The sequence below is a fragment of the Phyllobates terribilis genome, unplaced genomic scaffold, assembly GCF_046119375.1.
Source record: "Phyllobates terribilis strain yellow unplaced genomic scaffold, ASM4611937v1 Scaffold_14__1_contigs__length_39327217, whole genome shotgun sequence".
Taxonomy (NCBI): Eukaryota; Metazoa; Chordata; class Amphibia; order Anura; family Dendrobatidae; genus Phyllobates; species Phyllobates terribilis.
Window position 1 is genome coordinate 12,938,990 of NW_027362774.1, and position 22,665 is coordinate 12,961,654.

The following is a 22,665-nucleotide window of genomic DNA, read 5'->3' on the forward strand; positions in this document are numbered from 1 at the left end:
CTGCAGTCCCGCCCTGCACAGTAATATAATGGGGGCCGCTCCCGCCCTGCACAGTAATATAATGGGGGCCGCTCCCGCCCTGCACAGTAATATAATGAGCGATGCTCCCGCCCTGCACAGTAATATAATGGGGGCCGCTCCCGCCCTGCACAGTAATATAATGAGCGCTGCTCCTGACCTGCACAGTAATATAATGGGGGCCGCTCCCGCCCTGCACAGTAATATAATGAGCGCTGCTCTCACCCTGCACAGTAATATAATGGGGGCCGCTCCCGCCCTGCACAGTAATATAATGGGGGCCGCTCCCGCCCTGCACAGTAATATAATGGGGGGCCGCTCCCGCCCTGCACAGTAATATAATGAGCGCTGCTCCCGACCTGCACAGTAATATAATGGGGGCCGCTCCCGCCCTGCACAGTAATATAATGGGGGCCGCTCCCGCCCTGCACAGTAATATAATGGGGGCCGCTCCCGCCCTGCACAGTAATATAATGGGGGCCGCTCCCGCCCTGCACAGTAATATAATGAGCGCTGCTCTCGCCCTGCACAGTAATATAATGGGGGCCGCTCCCGCCCTGCACAGTAATATAATGGGGGCCGCTCCCGCCCTGCACAGTAATATAATGGGGGCCGCTCCCGCCCTGCACAGTAATATAATGGGGGGCCGCTCCCGCCCTGCACAGTAATATAATGAGCGCTGCTCCCGACCTGCACAGTAATATAATTGGGGCCGCTCCCGCCCTGCACAGTAATATAATGGGGGCCGCTCCCGCCCTGCACAGTAATATAATGGGGGCCGCTCCCGCCCTGCACAGTAATATAATGGGGGCCGCTCCCGCCCTGCACAGTAATATAATGGGGGGCCGCTCCCGCCCTGCACAGTAATATAATGGGGGGCCGCTCCCGCCCTGCACAGTAATATAATGGGGGGCCGCTCCCGCCCTGCACAGTAACATAATGGGGGGCCGCTCCCGCCCTGCACAGTAACATAATGAGCGCTGCTTCCGCCCTGCACAGTAATATAATGAGCGCTGCTTCCGCCCCGCACAGTATTATAATGAGCGCTGCTCCTGCCCCGCACAGTAATATAATGAGCGCTGCTCCCGCCCCGCACAGTAATATAATGAGCGCTGCTCCTGACCTGCACAGTAATATAATGAGCGCTGCTCCCGCCCTGCACAGTAATATAATGGGGTCCGCTCCCGCCCTGCACAGTAATATAATGGGGTCCGCTCCCGCCCTGCACAGTAATATAATGGGGTCCGCTCCCGCCCTGCACAGTAATATAATGGGGTCCGCTCCCGCCCTGCACAGTAATATAATGAGCGCTGCTCCTGACCTGCACAGTAATATAATGAGCGCTGCTCCTGACCTGCACAGTAATATAATGAGCGCTGCTCCTGACCTGCACAGTAATATAATGAGCGCTGCTCCTGACCTGCACAGTAATATAATGAGCGCCGCTCCTGACCTGCACAGTAATATAATGAACGCTGCTCCTGACCTGCACAGTAATATAATGAACGCTGCTCCTGACCTGCACAGTAATATAATGAGCGCTGCTCCTGACCTGCACAGTAATATAATGAGCGCTGCTCCTGCCCAGTAATATAATGAGCGCTGCTCCTGACCTGCACAGTAATATAATGGGGGCTGCTCCCGCCCTGCACAGTAACATAATGGGGGCTGCTCCCGCCCTGCACAGTAATATAATTAGCGCTGCTCCTGCCCCGCACAGTAGTAATAATGAGCGCTGCTCCTGCCCAGCACAGTAACATAATGAGCGCTGCTCCTGACCTGCACAGTAATATAATGAACGCTGCTCCCGACCTGCACAGTAACATAATGGGGGCTGCTCCCGCCCTGCACAGTAACATAATGAGCGCTGCTCCTGCCCCGCACAGTAACATAATGAGCGCTGCTCCTGACCCGCACAGTAACATAATGAGCGCTGCTCCTGCCCCGCACAGTAACATAATGAGCGCTGCTCCTGCCCCGCACAGTAACATAATGAGCGCTGCTCCTGCCCCGCACAGTAACATAATGAGCGCTGCTCCTGCCCAGCACAGTAACATAATGAGCGCTGCTCCTGCCCTGCACAGTAACATAATGAGCGCTGCTCCTGCCCCGCACAGTAACATAATGAGCGCTGCTCCTGCCCCGCACAGTAACATAATGAGCGCTGCTCCTGCCCCACACAGTAACATAATGAGCGCTGCTCCTGCCCTGCACAGTAACATGAGCGCTGCTCCTGACCAGCACAGTAGTTTGCCCCCACTAGTCTGACAAGAAGCAGCTCAGCGCTGACCTGATGGCGACGTTGCTCCCATCGATGACTATGTGTTTCAGGTCCGCTCTCCCCGGCTCGTTCTTCAGCTCCAGCCTATAGGGGGTCTTTATGGAGTTGAGGAATATCTGTACTCCGGTCACCGGCGGGTTGTGCTTCGCCGGCCTCACCGATGCCGAGGGCTTCACGTCGCTCTGCACAGGTTTCGGTGGATGAGAATTGCTGCATCTTACGGGGATCTGTCTCGTCACCTGCTGTGCCGGGAGGACGTGGGAAGGTCCCGCTCCGTCTGGGACTGCGATGATCTTATTCCTTGGAGGACTGGAGGCGCCTCTTGCAACAAAAGTAAAGTTTTTTAGTAAACTGCCTTCCATTGCTGGTCCTTGAGTGTAAAATCCTTGAGTAGCTGTTGGGTTTTTCTTCCCGACGTTCCCCATCTCTTCATTGCCGGCCGTGCGTGTCCAGACGGGATCCACCATCGCCTCCTGCCTCGGCTTCGGTGCATTAACGTCTTTAGCGTTTTGCCGACTCTCGGTCTTGACCGTCGGCACCTTGTTGCTTTCTTTTTCAATTTCTTCAAGAAGCTTTAAGGGCTCTTCGGACTGTCCTGACTCATGGATAACCTTCTCAACCACCTCCTTGGAATATCCCATCGTCCTGAAAAAGTTCACAAGGATTTTGTACTCGGATTCGGGGCTTATGGTGTCGTCGTCGTCGTCATCCACGATGATCAACGAGTCTTCGCTGGAATCGGCCATCAGATCTATGATGGGCACGTTGGCGGTGGCGGCGCTGGCACCATCTTTTTGGATGCAGTCTAAGGAGAACGGCTTCTTCAGGCATCGCTCTTCGTTCTCGGAGCATCGCCTCTTTGTGGACAGTCTGTCCGGGCGGGTGAACGACACATGTGCAGGGTTCGCTGTGGTTTCGGGTACCCTGGAAAACACAGAGTCCAGCTGGCTGGTTAGCTCCGTTACGGGGGTCCGCGGCTTTTTTCTTGATGTCTCCATGCACGGACTACTAGGGGTCTTAGCATTGGTAATAACTGCGGCGATCTCCCGGTCGGCGTCACACGACTTATCCTCCGACGTGAGAGTCAGCAGCTCCTCCTTCAAGGCGCTGGGCAGTAACAATAAGTCCATCGTGTACTTATCTGCATTGGCCTCCACAAAAGATTTAAACCTCTTTTTCACCTCCGGTTCTCGACTTTGGGGTAAACTTTCGTTATTTCTGAAAAGTCTTACGAACTGCTGGACGTGGCTCTGGGCCATGACAACGGGTTCTGTTCCCCCTTTAATACTGAGAAGTCCGATTTCCAACATGGTGACGTGGGCAGAAGTGTCCATAATCAGATGGTCCATGAACAAACCCATAGCCCCCGCGAATATGCAATGCATCTGCTTAGGGTAACTCTCCTTCATCTCCATCTCAGGTTCACAAAGACCTTTAATATATTCCTGCAAAATGAGAAAAAAAGAAGAGCAAGATCCTCAGAAAAAGAAGGTGCAGATGCGTAAAATCTCACCCCTCCAAAGCCTACAAGGTCAGGACGGCTTCTACTAGCAATGAAGGCCGGCACTAGGTTACTGCAGAGTAAGGCAGCAGCTATGCAGAGCACAGCAGTAGAAATGCCTGTTATTGGCTGCTGTGCTCTGCATAGCTGAAATTATATTATTAAGATATAAAAATCTGTTTTAAGAAGGATGAATGAAGCGAGGGTCAGCAATGATTCAGAATGAATCAGTCACTTCTCCGAATATCCTGGCGGCTCGGTGTGGAGTTTCCCTATACTGTGACCCGACGCCGCACACTTCCCTCTGTCCGGCCGCAGAAATCCACAACAACTTCCTGTACAGCAGAAACTTCCTCATCGCTGGGATTTCCACTCGTTATCAGGCACATTTCATATGTTGGCTCAGACGACGTCCCAGCAAATAACCAATCAATCATTTGGCTTTAGCCATTACATAACCAGCAGGTTACAGGGAAGAAGGAGTCTTATAACCCGATCCTCAGGGCTGTTTATAAAGGCGATTATTTAGCAAACTAGTACAACCCCTACTGAGTCTCCAGGACTATAAGACCCCATGGATTGAGGAATAGATTTATCGTAGTGTATCGCCGACTTATCATTAATGTATACAATGTATAATACTCTGCATGACCCGGTGTCAGCAATATCCCATCACTGCAGACACGGCAAAAAAATAACCTCACTAGGGTCCCAGCTCATGTACATGGTCGCCGCCATGCACCCCGAGCAGCAGCCGCTCCATGCACCCCGAGCAGCAGCCGCTCCATGCACCCCGAGCAGCAGCCGCTCCATGCACCCCGAGCAGCAGCCGCTCCATGCACCCCGAGCAGCAGCCGCTCCATGCACAAGCACACCCAGCCGGGCTCATCATACATGTCTTCAGTAAGAAAAGCGGAATAAGCCACTGCCACATCCATCCGTCCGCCTCCCCCTGCGCAGGCCCCCCTCTCCGCACGCCTCCCCCTGCGCAACCCCCCCTCCATCCACCTCCCCCTCCGCAGGCCCCCCCCCTCCGTCCACCTCCCCCTGCTCAGCCCACCCCCTCTGTCCGCCTTCCCCATCAAAATCGTGACGTCCGCTAAATAAGCCTCTTAAAGACCCCAGAAGTAGCCGCTGGACCGCCCTCGTACGTCTGTTTCTTCCCACTCTACAGGCACATAAGAGGTGTGTTCTCAGCCTTGGATGACAGCGCCGCGTGTCACCGTACACAGGACTCCCAGCCTCAGCACCCGAAATACAGGTTTAGTGACTCTGGCTTCCTCCTGGGAAATTACGTCTTTAGGACATCCTGACACACGACACGTAGAAGTTGCAGCTCTGCAACGTCTGCTCATCATTTTATGGGGAATTTACAGTAATTTGCTGACACCTAAATGGGTTACCGGCCAAAAAAATAAGGTAGATATTAAAGGAGTCGTCTCCAAGACGTCCCCAAATGAGGGCCCCCTCTACGAGCCGGCACTGCTGAGAAATCTCCAAGGAACGCGGCCCATACACACGACAGAAAGGTCCACAATGAAGGGGACCGAGAGAGGCCCCTCCATCAAACATGATTAGGAGTCGGACCCCCAACGATGGTACGAGGGTACAGATCTGTACCTTGGCTTTGAGCACCGCTTGTCTTTTGCCTTTGAGTTGCAGCCAGATGCGTCCGGGGATCTTCCCATTGTCCTCGTAGTTAAATTTCTCCAAAGACCCGAGAACTGTGAAGATCACCGGGAACAAGGTCTGCACCCGGCCGCGGCTCCGCTGCAGCGAGCAGCCCTGCTCTCCGGGGGCGGTGAATTCGTCCACCACGTCTGCGCTGGGGGTCTCATCTTCTGCCCTGCTCTGCGAGGTCACGTTAGCCATCCCTGGTGCTAGGATCAGTCCGGAGTGGCGCTCATTGTGGACGCTGCGCACCTGGGAGAGGAGCGAGACAACAGAAACATCAGATTACCTGATCACTGAGACCCAAAGAAGGTCTGATGGTCCAGCGCAAACACCGGTGTGACCAGAGGGGGCACTGGTCCAGAGGACACTGACACCCCGTGCATGAACCCAAAAACCTCTAGTGTTGGGGAGAAAACAAGGAAAGGGGCGATTTATATTTTTAGATGGAAATTCCCCCTGACTAAGCAGCTTCATGACACACTGTAACGAGGCTGTCATGTGCGCTGTCCACAGAGGTGTCAGACACAATAAGCGCAGGTGACTCGTGGCGCCAGGGGAATAATCTGCATTATGTCATCTGCTCCATCACATTATGTAAAATAACGAATAATGGAGGGGACACTGGCGTCTGCAACCACGAGGTCACAACGTGGGGGGCAGTGATGCCGGCGGAGGGGGGGGGGCAGTGATGCCGGCAGAGGGGGGGCAGTACGCGGGAGGGGCAGCGACGGGAGGGGCAGTATAAGGAGGGGCAGCGACGGGAGGGGCAGTATAAGGAGGGGCAGCGACGGGAGGGGCAGTATAAGGAGGGGCAGCGACGGGAGGGGCAGTATAAGGAGGGGCAGCGACGGGAGGGGCAGTATAAGGAGGGGCAGCGACGGGAGGGGCAGTATAAGGAGGGGCAGCGACGGGAGGGGCAGTATAAGGAGGGGCAGTATAAGAAGGGGCAGCGACGGCGGGGGGGCAGTATAAGGAGGGGCGGCGACGGCGGGCGGGCAGTATAAGGAGGGGCGGCGACGGCGGGCGGGCAGTATAAGGAGGGGCGGCGACGGCGGGGGGGCAGTATAAGGAGGGGCGGCGACGGCGAGGGGCAGTATACAGCGGGGCGGCGACGGCGAGGGGCAGTATACAGCGGGGCGGCGACGGCGAGGGGCAGTATACAGCGGGGCGGCGACGGGCAGTATACAGCGGGGCGGCGACGGCGAGGGGCAGTATACAGCGGGGCGGCGACGGCGAGGGGCAGTATACAGCGGGGCGGCGACGGCGAGGGGCAGTATACAGCGGGGCGGCGACGGCGAGGGGCAGTATACAGCGGGGCGGCGACGGCGAGGGGCAGTATACAGCGGGGCGGCGACGGCGAGGGGCAGTATACAGCGGGGCTGCGACGGCGAGGGGCAGTATACAGCGGGGCAGCGACGGCGAGGGGCAGTATACAGCGGGGCGGCGACGGCGAGGGGCAGTATACAGCGGGGCAGCGACGGCGAGGGGCAGTATACAGCGGGGCAGCGACGGCGAGGGGCAGTATACAGCGGGGCAGCGACGGCGAGGGGCAATATACAGCGGGGCAGCGACGGCGAGGGGCAGTATACAGCGGGGCAGCGACGGCGAGGGGCAGTATACAGCGGGGCAGCGACGGCGAGGGGCAGTATACAGCGGGGCAGCGACGGCGAGGGCCAGTATACAGCGAGGCAGCGACGGCGAGGGCCAGTATACAGCGGGGCAGCGACGGCGAGGGCCAGTATACAGCGGGGCAGCGACGGCGAGGGCCAGTATACAGCGGGGCAGCGACGGCGAGGGCCAGTATACGGGGGGGCAGCGACGGCGAGGGCCAGTATACGGGGGGGCAGCGACGGCGAGGGCCAGTATACGGGGGGGCAGCGACGGCGAGGGCCAGTATACGGGGGGGGCAGCGACGGCGAGGGCCAGTATACAGCGGGGCAGCGACGGCGAGGGCCAGTATACGGGGGGGCGGCGAGGGCCAGTATACGGGGGGGCGGCGAGGGCCAGTATACGGGGGGGCGGCGAGGGCCAGTATACGGGGGGGCGGCGAGGGCCAGTATACGGGGGGGCAGCGACGGCGAGGGCCAGTATACGGGGGGGGCAGCGACGGCGAGGGCCAGTATACAGCGGGGCAGCGACGGCGAGGGCCAGTATACGGGGGGGCGGCGAGGGCCAGTATACGGGGGGGCGGCGAGGGCCAGTATACGGGGGGGCGGCGAGGGCCAGTATACGGGGGGGCGGCGAGGGCCAGTATACGGGGGGGCGGCGAGGGCCAGTATACGGGGGGGCGGCGAGGGCCAGTATACGGGGGGGCGGCGAGGGCCAGTATACGGGGGGGCGGCGAGGGCCAGTATACGGGGGGGCGGCGAGGGCCAGTATACGGGGGGGCGGCGAGGGCCAGTATACGGGGGGGCGGCGAGGGCCAGTATACGGGGGGGCGGCGAGGGCCAGTATACGGGGGGGCGGCGAGGGCCAGTATACGGGGGGGCGGCGAGGGCCAGTATACGGGGGGGCGGCGAGGGCCAGTATACGGGGGGGCGGCGAGGGCCAGTATACGGGGGGGCGGCGAGGGCCAGTATACGGGGGGGCGGCGAGGGCCAGTATACGGGGGGGCGGCGAGGGCCAGTATACGGGGGGGCGGCGAGGGCCAGTATACGGGGGGGCGGCGAGGGCCAGTATACGGGGGGGGCGGCGAGGGCCAGTATACGGGGGGGGCGGCGAGGGCCAGTATACGGGGGGGGGGCGGCGAGGGCCAGTATACGGGGGGGGGGCGGCGAGGGCCAGTATACGGGGGGGGGCGGCGAGGGCCAGTATACGGGGGGGGGCGGCGAGGGCCAGTATACGGGGGGGCGGCGAGGGCCAGTATACGGGGGGCGGCGAGGGCCAGTATACGGGGGGCGGCGAGGGCCAGTATACGGGGGGCGGCGAGGGCCAGTATACGGGGGGGCGGCGAGGGCCAGTATACGGGGGGGGGTGGCGAGGGCCAGTATACGGGGGGGTGGCGAGGGCCAGTATACGGGGGGGTGGCGAGGGCCAGTATACGGGGGGGTGGCGAGGGCCAGTATACGGGGGGGTGGCGAGGGCCAGTATACGGGGGGGTGGCGAGGGCCAGTATACGGGGGGGTGGCGAGGGCCAGTATACGGGGGGGTGGCGAGGGCCAGTATACGGGGGGGTGGCGAGGGCCAGTATACGGGGGGGTGGCGAGGGCCAGTATACGGGGGGGTGGCGAGGGCCAGTATACGGGGGGGTGGCGAGGGCCAGTATACGGGGGGGTGGCGAGGGCCAGTATACGGGGGGGTGGCGAGGGCCAGTATACGGGGGGGTGGCGAGGGCCAGTATACGGGGGGGTGGCGAGGGCCAGTATACGGGGGGGTGGCGAGGGCCAGTATACGGGGGGGGTGGCGAGGGCCAGTATACGGGGGGGGTGGCGAGGGCCAGTATACGGGGGGGTGGCGAGGGCCAGTATACGGGGGGGTGGCGAGGGCCAGTATACGGGGGGGTGGCGAGGGCCAGTATACGGGGGGGTGGCGAGGGCCAGTATACGGGGGGGTGGCGAGGGCCAGTATACGGGGGGGTGGCGAGGGCCAGTATACGGGGGGGTGGCGAGGGCCAGTATACGGGGGGGTGGCGAGGGCCAGTATACGGGGGGGTGGCGAGGGCCAGTATACGGGGGGGTGGCGAGGGCCAGTATACGGGGGGGTGGCGAGGGCCAGTATACGGGGGGGTGGCGAGGGCCAGTATACGGGGGGGTGGCGAGGGCCAGTATACGGGGGGGTGGCGAGGGCCAGTATACGGGGGGGTGGCGAGGGCCAGTATACGGGGGGGTGGCGAGGGCCAGTATACGGGGGGGTGGCGAGGGCCAGTATACGGGGGGGTGGCGAGGGCCAGTATACGGGGGGGTGGCGACGGCCAGTATACGGGGGGGTGGCGACGGCCAGTATACGGGGGGGTGGCGACGGCCAGTATGCGGGGGGGTGGCGACGGCCAGTATGCGGGGGGGTGGCGACGGCCAGTATGCGGGGGGGTGGCGACGGCCAGTATGCGGGGGGGTGGCGACGGCCAGTATGCGGGGGGGTGGCGACGGCCAGTATGCGGGGGGGTGGCGACGGCCAGTATGCGGGGGGGTGGCGACGGCCAGTATACGGGGGGGTGGCGAGGGCCAGTATACGGGGGGGTGGCGACGGCGAGGGGCAGTATACGGGGGAGTGGCGACGGCGAGGGGCAGTATACGGGGGGTGGCGACGGCGAGGGGCAGTATACGGGGGGGTGGCGACGGCGAGGGGCAGTATACGGGGGGGTGGCAACGGCGAGGGGCAGTATACGGGGGGGTGGCGACGGCGAGGGGCAGTACACGGGAGGGTGGTGACGGCGAGGGGCAGTATACGGGGGGGTGGTGACGGCGAGGGGCAGTATACGGGGGGGGTGGTGACGGCGAGGGGCAGTATACGGGGGGGGGTGGTGACGGCGAGGGGCAGTATACGGGGGGGGTGGTGACGGCGAGGGGCAGTATACGGGGGGGGTGGTGACGGCGAGGGGCAGTATACGGGGGGGGTGGTGACGGCGAGGGCCAGTATACGGGGGGGTGGCGAGGGCCAGTATACGGGGGGGGTGGCGAGGGCCAGTATACGGGGGGGTGGCGAGGGCCAGTATACGGGGGGGTGGCGACGGCGAGGGGCAGTATACGGGGGGGTGGCGACGGCGAGGGGCAGTATACGGGGGGGTGGCGACGGCGAGGGGCAGTATACGGGGGGGTGGTGACGGCGAGGGGCAGTATACGGGGGGGTGGTGACGGCGAGGGGCAGTATACGGGGGGGGTGGTGACGGCGAGGGGCAGTATACGGGGGGGTGGTGACGGCGAGGGGCAGTATACGGGGGGGTGGTGACGGCGAGGGGCAGTATACGGGGGGGGGGTGGTGACGGCGAGGGGCAGTATACGGGGGGGTGGTGACGGCGAGGGGCAGTATACGGGGGGGTGGTGACGGCGAGGGGCAGTATACGGGGGGGTGGTGACGGCGAGGGGCAGTATACGGGGGGTGGTGACGGCGAGGGGCAGTACACGGGGGGGTGGTGACGGCGAGGGGCAGTACACGGGGGGGTGGTGACGGCGAGGGGCAGTACACGGGGGGGTGGTGACGGCGAGGGGCAGTACACGGGGGGGGTGGTGACGGCGAGGGGCAGTACACGGGGGGGGTGGTGACGGCGAGGGGCAGTACACGGGGGGTGGTGACGGCGAGGGGCAGTATATGGGGGGGTGGTGACGGTGAGGGGCAGTATACGGGGGGGTGGTGACGGTGAGGGGCAGTATACGGGGGGGTGGCGACGGCGAGGGGCAGTATACGGGGGGGTGGCGACGGTGAGAGGCAGTATACGGGGGGGTGGTGACGGTGAGGGGCAGTATACGGGGGGGGTGGTGACGGTGAGGGGCAGTATACGGGGGGGTGGTGACGGCGAGGGGCAGTATACGGGGGGTGGTGATGGTGAGGGGCAGTATACGGGGGGGTGGTGACGGTGAGGGGCAGTATACGGGGGGGTGGTGACGGTGAGGGGCAGTATATGGGGGGCTGGTGACGGCGAGGGGCAGTATACGGGGGGGTGGCGACGGTGAGAGGCAGTATACGGGGGGGTGGTGACGGTGAGGGGCAGTATACGGGGGGGGTGGTGACGGTGAGGGGCAGTATACGGGGGGGTGGTGACGGCGAGGGGCAGTATACGGGGGGTGGTGATGGTGAGGGGCAGTATACGGGGGGGTGGTGACGGTGAGGGGCAGTATACGGGGGGGTGGTGACGGTGAGGGGCAGTATACGGGGGGGGGGTGACGGCGAGGGGCAGTACACGGGGGGTGGCGACGGTGAGGGGCAGTATACGGGGGGGTGGTGACGGTGAGGGGCAGTATACGGGGGGGGTGGCGACGGTGAGGGGCAGTATACGGGGGGGTGGTGACGGTGAGGGGCAGTATACGGGGGGTGGTGACGGTGAGGGGCAGTATACGGGGGGGTGGTGACGGTGAGGGGCAGTATACGGGGGGTGGTGACGGTGAGGGGCAGTATACGGGGGGGGTGGTGACGGTGAGGGGCAGTATACGGGGGGGTGGTGACGGCGAGGGGCAGTATACGGGGGGTGGTGATGGTGAGGGGCAGTATACGGGGGGGTGGTGACGGTGAGGGGCAGTATACGGGGGGGTGGTGACGGTGAGGGGCAGTATACGGGGGGGTGGTGACGGCGAGGGGCAGTACACGGGGGGTGGCGACGGTGAGGGGCAGTATACGGGGGGGTGGTGACGGTGAGGGGCAGTATACGGGGGGGGTGGCGACGGTGAGGGGCAGTATACGGGGGGGTGGTGACGGTGAGGGGCAGTATACGGGGGGTGGTGACGGTGAGGGGCAGTATACGGGGGGGTGGTGACGGTGAAGGGCAGTATACAGGGGGGTGGTGTCGGTATACAGCAGGTGTATACACACAGGCCCGGTCGGGACACTCACCCTTCCATGCAGCCGCCGGTGTCCGGGCCCCGCTCTCTGCTCCGTCTTCGCTACACAAACAGAAAGTGTCTCAGCCCAGCAGAGCCCGAGGAAGCACTTCCGGGTGTGCGGGTCACCACTCACCTCCCGCCACTAGAGGCCGCGCTGCCTCTTCCTCTGAGCGGACGTGCTGACAGGCTCCGACAAGATGGCGGCGATGAGTCGCAGTTTACAGTGCTGTGCATAGTGCTGGTCTGTGGCCTGTGGCTCTAACACTGCTGCCCCCATCATGTCCCCAGCATGGACATCAAGGCATTTCTCTGCTGCTGGAGACCACAGCTTCCAGACCACTGCAGCAAAGTAAAGTATTGTCTCCTGTCATCACCTTGCATACAGCTGTGACTGGAGAAACTCCTGCTTCTATCTGGTGGTGACTTTCCAATGCCTCATGACCCCCATATGTTTCTACTTCTTATTACTGGGGCATAAAGCGCGGGACGCGGTGGTGACCACGGGCGCTTACACTTCTGCACCCTCCTATGTCCAGACAGCCTGGATTTGGTGCATTTATATGTATTCACACCGTGAGCCGTCACATCAGACACTTATTGTCTCCACGACGCTCGCCCATGGCTGAAAGGGGAAGAGCAGCTCCGTGATTGGGAATTACCCGCGTTACACCCGTCTCTCAGTATTTGTACATTATCCCGTCAGCCTTGTTCCTCCGAAAAAGAAGAAAATCCGGTTCTCGGTGACATTTATATTGTTTTCTTGCACAATAGATGATAAACACTAAATCTCCACGTTCCTGTATTACATGGAGGGCCGGCTCTGGAAAGTATCTACAGTCTGAGGGAGGGCAGATAAATAATGTCTTCACTAATAAATACCTACCAGTGCAATAAAGACCTACCAGGAGCCCGTACAAGGACCTACAAGGAGCCCGTACAAGGACCTACCAGGTGCCCGTACAAGGACCTACCAGGAGCCCGTACAAGGACCTACCAGGATCCAGTACAATAAGGACCTACCAGGTGCCGATACAAGGACCTACCAGGAGCAGATACAAGGACCTACCAGGATCCAGTACAATAAGGACCTACGAGGAGCCCATACAAGGACCTACCAGGAGCCCGTACAAGGACCTACCAGAAGCCCATACAAGGACCTACCAGGTGCCCATACAAGGACCTACCAGGAGCCCATACAAGGACCTACCAGGAGCCCGTACAAGGACCTACCAGAAGCCCATACAAGGACCTACCAGGTGCCCGTACAAGGACCTACCAGGAGCCCGTACAAGGACCTACCAGGAGCCCGTACAAGGACCTACCAGGATCCAGTACAATAAGGACCTACCAGGAGCCGATACAAGGAGCTACCAGGTGCCCGTACAAGGACCTATCAGGTGCCCGTACAAGGACCTACCAGGAGCCCGTACAAGGACCTACCAGGAGCCCGTACAAGGACCTACCAGGTGCCCGTACAAGGACCTACCAGGAGCCCGTACAAGGACCTACCAGGATCCAGTACAATAAGGACTTACCAGGAGCCGATACAAGGACCTACCAGGAGCCGATACAAGGACCTACCAGGATCCAGTACAATAAGGACCTACCAGGAGCCCGTACAAGGACCTACCAGGAGAGCATACAAGTGTTAAGTTCTGCTACCAGAGCTAAGGAAAGAGAGGAGATCTGTCCCTACGATAGAACTCAGCTTAATCCCTACGATGTAACAGGGAACCTGATCCTGCGATCAGACCTGCTAAAGTCCTAAGCTAGTCTGTACGGAGACCTATAGATGTGGGGAAGGAATCCCTACAAGTACTAAGGACTGGGAGGAATATGGGACACCTCCTAACAGAAATAGTAGCAGACAGACGAACAAACAAAATATATAGAACATAGAGGTCAGTAGACCAAGCAAACTAACAGAGCAAGACACAGAGCACAGGCTAGCTAGAAAGTAGATATACAATGAAGTCCAGCAAAGCCAGAAGGGCGGAGCAGGATTAAATAGGCCAACAAGGTCATGTGACCAGCAAAGGAAAAAAAACCTAAGAGCAAGGTTCTAACAGTACCCCCCCTTCTAAGAGGATCCTCCGGATCCCCTAGGACCAGGCTTATCAGGAAATCTCCTGTGAAACGCTCTGATAAGTCTGGACGCGGAAACATCATCCGACCTCACCCAAGAGTTATCCTCGGGACCGAAACCTTTCCAGGCCACAAGATACTGCAAACTACCTCTATACCGTCTAGAGTTAAGGATGCGAGAAATTTCATATTCCCCGTCCTCCACCACCGGAGGAACAGAGGCAGAGGCGTCACAATCCGATACAACAGCTTTTTTCAACAGAGAGACATGAAATACCGGATTAATTCTCCAGGAGGTAGGAACCTCCAACCTAACAGTGTTATGCACACGCCCGGGCTGAGCGGCGTGTGCGTGTGATTGTAGTGATTCCACTGGACCATGAACCGGAGAGTGCCTGGAGGGGCGTGACTAAGTATCTGGCCGATCCGACCAAGATGGCACGACGGCATACGACGCCAGTGCACCAGGGAGAAACCGGGCAGAGGGACCAGGTGCTACTCCAGGTCAAACTCCGGACACGGGGGTTGACCCACACAGGGATTACTGGATCAGGCTGGTTAGGCTGGCGCACAGACTGGAGGGTATAGGCAGGCACAACTGGTATGCAGGCAGGCGGGTAAAGGCAAGTGCAGCTAGAGTGCAGACAGGGAGGCACTAGCAGGTAGGAACACAGGCGGGATAGGACCCAGTACACACTGGGACTCAGGAACAATACAGGTAGAGGGGTACAGGCAAGCACAGCTAGAGTGCAGACAGGGAGGCACTAGCAGGTAGGAACACAGGCGGGATAGGACCCAGTACACACTGGGACTCAGGAACAGGCAGGTTAGGCTGGCACAGACTGGTGGATATAAGCAAACACGGCAGGTATGCAGATGGGTGGATACAGGCGAGTATGCAGGCAGGGAGGTACTGGCCGAAAGGACGGGCTGGAGCACAGAAAGGTTAAGACCCAGTACAGACTGGGTCACAGAACCGCAGATGCGGTAGACAACCACAGCAGAGAGGGAACGCCCGAAGCGGTGGGCAAGAACAGAGCAGGACGGGGCTGCAGGAGCAGCGAGCACAAGCAGGGCAGGACAGGACTGCCGGAGCAGCGGGCAGAAGCAGGGCAGGACAGGACTGCCGGAGCAGCGGGCAGAAGCAGGGCAGGACAGGACTGCCGGAGCAGCGGGCAGAAGCTGGGCAGGACAGGACTGCCGGAGCAGCGGGCAGAAGCAGGGCAGGACAGGACTGCCGGAGCAGCGGGCAGAAGCAGGGCAGGACAGGACTGCCGGAGCAGCGGGCAGAAGCAGGGCAGGACAGGACTGCCGGAGCAGCGGGCAGAAGCAGGGCAGGACAGGACTGCCGGAGCAGCGGGCAGAAGCAGGGCAGGACAGGACTGCCGGAGCAGCGGGCAGAAGCAGGGCAGGCTAGAACCGCCGGAGCGGTAAGCAAAGGAGTCAGAGCAGACTAGAACCGCCGGAGCGGTGAGCAAAGGAGTCAGAGCAGGCTAGAACCACCGGAGCGGTGAGCAAAGGAGTCAGAGCAGGCTAGGCTGAGTAGGGGGGACAGGGCTCTGTTCACACGGAACAGACAGGAAGGGAAAGGCAGAGCCAGACACCCACAGGGTACTAGCAGAGAAGTAGCGAGTGGACCACAAACTCACAAACGGGAGTACAGAGACAACAAGCAGGAGTTAGGTACAAGTTCAGACTCTGCAGAAAAAGGAAGGGAACGGACATAGAGGCAAAACAGGTAAAGGATAGGAGAGAGTTCAGACTGGAACTGAGTGTACGGAGGAGACCGACACTGCAGCGGAATACAGGAGCGGGTCTGGGAATACGGCCCCCAGAGAGGCAGGACGAACAGGCAAGGTGCGTGTTCAGACAGGACAGACAAGATACAGCAGCAGGTCTAGGTAATCGGCCCCTAGAAGGCAGGAGGAACAGGCTAGGAGCGTGTTCAGACAGGTCAGACAAGATACAGGAACGGGTCTAGGTAATCGGCCCCTAGAAGGCAGGAGGAACAGGCTAGGAGCGTGTTCAGACAGGCCTGGAAATACAGCCTCCAGGATAGGCAGACAAGAGAACACAGAACGGGACCTGGCACCTTCAGAGTGCAAGCACACACTGAATGAAACACTATGCTCAGGCCGGGATAGATGGGAGCAGCTGAGCTATACACCAGGTGACAGACAGCAATAGGCTGAGGACGCACAAGGGGTGTGACCCACAGCAGGTACAAAAAGCAGGAAGTGATCGGGCGCCGCCCTTAAGCAGCAGAAACAGACACAAACAGACAGCATGGAGGGAAGCCAGAGAGACATTCTGGACAGGAGATCAAGTGCGCGCTCTTGCACAGTGGGAGATGGACCACTATGCAAGGACGCCGCCAGGTATGTTACAAACAGCAGATTGGTTGACAACCTGAAGCACCTTAAAGGGCCCTACAAACTTGGGACCCAATTTCTTTGAAGGAATCCTCAACCGCAGATTCCTAGAGGACAACCAAACCATGTCACCAACAGCGAACAAAACCTCCTGTCGTTTCCTATCAAAGTAGTCTTTAGATTTTCTGTTGGCCTCCTGAAGATTACCACGCACATCCGTCCAAACTCTCTCCAAATCACCGGAAAAATTCTCCTCCTCAGGCACGGCAGATCCCAACTTGGAGAACGACCCAAACGACGGATGTCTCCCAGAACAACAAAAAAAAGGCGAACAACCAGCAGAAGAAGATGTATGATTGTTCAGAGCAAATTCAGCAAGTGGCAGAAACTCAGACCACCCCTCTTGATTGTCTGCCACAAAACAACGCAAGAACTGCTCAACATCCTGGTTTTTCCTTTCTGTCTGGCCATTAGATTCAGGATGATATCCGGACGAGAACGACAAATGAACTCCCAACCTATCACAAAAGGCACGCCAAAAACGAGCCACGAACTGAGGACCCCTATCAGAAACAATGTCAGTAGGAACGCCATGAAGTCTGACAATTTCCTTGACAAAGGCCTTAGCGAGAGTTTTAGCGCAGGGCAGTTTGACGAAAGGAACCAAGTGACACATCTTGCTAAAACGGTCCACGACCACCCAGATGACAGTAAAACCCTCAGAGGGGGGAAGGTCAGTTATAAAGTCCATAGCCAAATGTGTCCAAGGAGCACTGGGAACCTCCAAAGGACAAAGCAACCCCGCAGCAGGAGTATGTGAGGACTTAGATCTAGCACATATAGTACATTGACGCACCCACTTAATGACTTCCTTCTGCCATCCAGGCCACCAAAAACTGCGACCCACCAGTCTCTTGGTCTCAGAGATTCCGGGATGACCTGCCAACCGAGATTCGTGACACTCAACAAACAAATCTCTCCTAAAGGTCCCAGGCACAAACAACCTCCCATGAGGAGTGTTAGAAGGGGCATTCTCCTGTGCTTTAAGAATCTCATTTTCCAAAACGGAGTCCAAAGCAGCTATCACAACACCTTCTTGTAAAATGTTCTCCTCTTTCTCAGCACCGACTATGGGAGAAAAACTGCGAGACAAGGCATCCGCCTTAACATTCTTAGTACCAGGGATGTAAGTAACGGAGAAATTAAACCGCGAGAAAAACAGTGCCCACCTAGCCTGACGGGCATTCAGGCGCTTGGCAGCATCAAGATATATCAGATTTTTATGATCCGTAAGAACCTGAACGGGAAATTCCGCACCTTCCAAGAAGTGGCGCCAGTGTTCAAATGCGAGTTTAATAGCCAATAATTCCCGATTACCAATATCGTAATTCAGTTCAGTCTCCGAAAATTTTTTTGAAAAAAAGGCACAGGGATGTAATCCATCCCCATTATCCTGAGACAATACTGCGCCAACCCCCACAGAGGAAGCATCAACCTCAACCAAAAACGGCCTAGTAACATCAGGCTGCATAAGGATGGGAGCAGAGGTGAACCTCTCCTTGAGATACACAAAAGCTTCAATGGCCTCAGAAGACCACTGAACCGCATCAGCACCTTTCCTGGTGAGATCAGTCAGAGGTTTGACAATACTAGAAAAATTTTTTATGAATTTTCTATAGTAATTGGCGAAACCCAAAAACCTCTGTATCGATTTCAAACCAATAGGCCTAGGCCATTCCTGTACAGCCTGAACCTTAACCGGATCCATCTCAAAACCTTTGCTGGAGATAATGTAGCCCAAAAAACTAATTCTCTGTACAGCGAACTCACATTTCTCCAGCTTAGCAAAAAGCGAATTGTCCATTAATAACTGTAATACCTCACGCACGCTCCGCCAATGAGACTCCAGATCCGGCGAATAAATCAAAATGTCATCCAAATACACAACCACATTTTTACCGATCAAAGGTCTAAGGATGTCATTAATCAGATTCTGAAAAAATGCAGGAGCATTAGTAAGACCAAAAGGCATAACCAGATTCTCAAAATGACCCACAGGAGTGTTAAAAGCAGTCTTCCATTCATCACCCTCCTTCATGCGCAACAGATTGTATGCCCCCTTAAGGTCAATTTTAGAGAACCACTTGGCCCCCATTAACTGGTTAAACAGATCAGGAATCAATGGCAGTGGGTAAGGATTGCGTACAGTAATTTTGTTAATCTCACGAAAATCCAGACAAGGACGTAAACCGCCGTCCTTTCTTTTTACAAAAAAAAATCCAACCGCCACAGGAGACTTAGAGGGCCTAATGTGACCGGCGGCCAAACTTGTCTGTATGTATTCCTCCAAAGCCTTCCTCTCAGGAATAGTAAGGTTAAATAAACGACTCTTAGGAAGAGTCGCTCCAGGGACAAATTCAATAGAACAATCATAGTCTCTATGGGGAGGCAAAACCTGCGATTCCTTCTCAGAAAAAACTCTCCAAAAATCCTGAATAGGAACAGGCAATTCTCCCCTATCCAAAGCTGCAATACGCCCGTTACAACACTTGTCATAACATTTATGGCTCCAGGATTTAATTTCACTGGTAGACCAATCCAGTACAGGATTGTGAAATTTTAACCAGGGCAAACCCAATATTACTGGAGAAGGCAAGTTATTCAACACTACCAAATCCAATTTCTCATGGTGAACACCATTAATAGTGAGAGGAAATTCACAGACCTTGAGAGTAATATTCTTCAAAGGGGAACCATCCACAGAAACCACAGCAATGGGGGATGATAAAGGTTCAGGTTTTAAATTGAGTCTTTCCACGAATCCCCCATCAATAACATTCAGAGTAGACCCACAATCGACAAACACCCGAAATTCCATTAATTTTTCCTGAGCAATCGTGGAAGCAGCTAAAAATATACCCTTGGAATTTAAACAGGCAATACGGGCGTGACTGACCATTTTTTTTTCTTTCTTCATACGAAGCTCACAGCCTTTAATCAAATGACCAGATTTTCCGCAATAGAAACACAAGCCTTCTGAAAAACGACGGTCTTTTTCTTGAGAGCGAGGTGCCACCGATCCAATCTCCATCGGTTCACCACTGTTAGTACACACATTCTCATAACCAGAAACTGACATAGCAGAGGATTTGCTCTCATTAACCCTTGCACGCAGTCTTCTATCCACCCGTATAGCTAATTGCATAGCCTGTTGCAAATCTTCAGGTGTAGGATAAGCAATTAGCAGGTCTTTAACCCTTTCACTGAGCCCAGCAAGAAATAGACTTTTCAGAGCAGAATCGTTCCACCCTGTTTGAGTAGACCAACGACGGAAATGAGTACAATATTTTTCCACATTACCTGATCCTTGTTTTAAACGTCTCAACTCAGTCTCAGCTGATGCGACACGGTCAGGATCATCATATAATAGTCCCAAAGCAGAAAAAAAACTATCCACTGATCTGAAGCATGTATCACTAGGTTGCAAAGAAAAGGCCCACTCGTGAGGCTCTTTGCGCAAAAGTGACATTATGAACCCTACGCGCTGGGATTCATCCCCAGAGGACTTAGGTCTCAAACGAAAATACAATAAGCAAGCATTTTTGAATGAAAAAAATTCTCGGTGTTCACCAAAAAATAAATCCGGCAAACATACCTTAGGCTCCAAGAAATGTGCTCCAGGACAGTTACTCACGTGCTGACGGAGCTCGGTCACCTCCAGAGAGAGTCCCTGCAGGCGATGAACCAAATCCTGAACCGACACCATGATGGAACAGAAAAATCTTTCCTTAGAGAATTTGCTGGCTGGACTTACTGTTAAGTTCTGCTACCAGAGCTAAGGAAAGAGAGGAGATCTGTCCCTACGATAGAACTCAGCTTAATCCCTACGATGTAACAGGGAACCTGATCCTGCGATCAGACCTGCTAAAGTCCTAAGCTAGTCTGTACGGAGACCTATAGATGTGGGGAAGGAATCCCTACAAGTACTAAGGACTGGGAGGAATATGGGACACCTCCTAACAGAAATAGTAGCAGACAGACGAACAAACAAAATATATAGAACATAGAGGTCAGTAGACCAAGCAAACTAACAGAGCAAGACACAGAGCACAGGCTAGCTAGAAAGTAGATATACAATGAAGTCCAGCAAAGCCAGAAGGGCGGAGCAGGATTAAATAGGCCAACAAGGTCATGTGACCAGCAAAGGAAAAAAAACCTAAGAGCAAGGTTCTAACAACAAGGACCTACCAGGTGCCCGTACAAGGACCTACCAGAAGCCCATACAAGGACCTACCAGGTGCCCGTACAAGGACATACCAGGAGCCCGTACAAGGACCTACCAGGATCCAGTACAATAAGGACCTACCAGGAGCCGATACAAGGACCTACTAGGTGCCCGTACAAGGACCTACCAGGAGCCCGTACAAGGACCTACCAGGATCCAGTACAATAAAGACCTACCAGGAGCCCGTACAAGGACCTACCAGGGGCCCTTACAAAGACCTACCATGAGCCCGTACAAGGACCTACCAGGTGCCCGTACGAGGACCTACCAGGTGCCCGTACGAGGACCTACCAGGAGCCCGTACAAGGACCTACCAGGATCCAGTACAATAAGGACCTACCAGGAGCCGATACAAGGACCTACCAGGATCCAGAACAATAAGGACCTACCAGGATCCAGTACAATAAGAACCTACCAGGATCCAGTACAATAAGGACCTACCAGGATCCAGTAAAGACCTACCAGGAGCCCGTACAAGGACCTACCAGGATCCAGTACAATGAGGACCTACCAGGAGCCCGTACAAGAACCTACCAGGAGCCTGTACAAGGACCTACCAGGATCCAGTACAATAAGGACGTACCAGGAGCCTGTACAAGGACCTACCAGGAGCCTGTACAAGGACCTACCAGGATCCAGTACAATAAAGACCTACCAGGAGCCTGTACAAGGACCTACCAGGAGCCTGTACAAGGACCTACCAGGAGCCCGTACAAGGACCTACCAGGAGCCAATACAAGGACCTACCAGGATCCAGTACAATAAGGATCTACCTGGAGCCCGTACAAGGACCTACCAGAAGCCTATACAATAAGAATCTACCAGGAGCCCATACAAGGACCTACCAGGAGCCCATACAAGGACCTACCAGGAGCCCTTACAAGGACCTACGAGGAGCCAGTACAAGGAACTACCAGAAGCCCGTACAAGGAACTACCAGGAGCCCGTACAGGGACCTACCAGGGGCCCTTACAAGGACCTACCAGGGGCCCTTACAAGGACCTACCAGGGGCCCATACAAGGACCTACCAGGAGCCCATACAAGGACCTACCAGGATTCTGTACAATAAGGACCTACCAGGAGCCCTTACAAGGACCTACGAGGAGCCAGTACAAGGAACTACCAGGAGCCCATACAGGGACCTACCAGGGGCCCTTACAAGGACCTACCAGGGGCCCTTACAAGGACCTACCAGGGGCCCATACAAGGACCTACCAGGAGCCCATACAAGGACCTACCAGGATTCTGTACAATAAGGACCTACCAGGAGCCCATATGTGATGGTGTGATACGGTGTGTGGGATATCATTTTGATAAAGTAAACCCTCCGCTAAATATCACCCACCTAACCCAGGAGGAAGTTCAGAAACGCCTAAATAATATCAAAATAGACAAGTCACCAGGCCCAGATGGCATACACCCCCGGGTACTAAAAGAATTAAGTAATGTGATAGACAGACCGCTGTATCTTATATTCAAGCACTCTTTATGGACAGGGACTGTCCCACTAGACTGGCGCCAAGCAAATGTGGTACCAATATCCAAAAAGGGGTCTAAAAGTGACCCTGTGAACTATAGACCAGTCAGCTTAACATCTGTTGTGGGTAAATTGTTTGAAGGATTTCTTAGAGATGCTATTGTAGAATATCTTAATGATAATAACTGTCTAACTCCATATCAACATGGATTCATGAGGGATCGCTCCTGCCAAACAAACCTGATGGCCTTCTACGAGGAGGTGAGCTCACAGCTGGACCGGGGAGAGTCAGTGGATGTTGTATACCTGGACTTCTCCAAAGCGTTGGATACCGTGCCACACAAAAGGTTGGTCTATAAAATGAGAATGCTTGGTCTGGGGGATAATGTGTGCAAGTGGGTAAATAGCTGGCTGAGTGATAGAAAGCAGAGGGTGGTTATCAATGGAGTAAGCTCAGGGGGTGTCAGGGTTACTAGCGGGGGGCCTCAAGGGTCTGTCTTG

At 56.7% G+C, this 22,665-nt stretch overlaps 1 protein-coding gene across 3 annotated transcripts in view; it reads right to left on the bottom strand.

The window, feature by feature from the left end:
• The window catches only part of N4BP1 (NEDD4 binding protein 1), a 146,501-nt gene that overhangs the window by 67,978 nt on the left and 55,858 nt on the right, over positions 1-22,665 (bottom strand). For 2 of the 3 annotated variants that reach the window (XM_073659679.1, XM_073659681.1), the window contains exons 2-3: positions 5,421-5,723; positions 2,309-3,744 (exon numbers count right to left, since the gene is read on the bottom strand). In XM_073659679.1, coding sequence (XP_073515780.1) covers positions 2,309-3,744; positions 5,421-5,723 — 1,739 coding nt within the window. Of the gene's footprint in view, positions 1-2,308; positions 3,745-5,420; positions 5,724-11,954; positions 12,105-22,665 lie in introns of those variants that run through there. The other variant, XM_073659680.1, reaches the window with a different exon arrangement.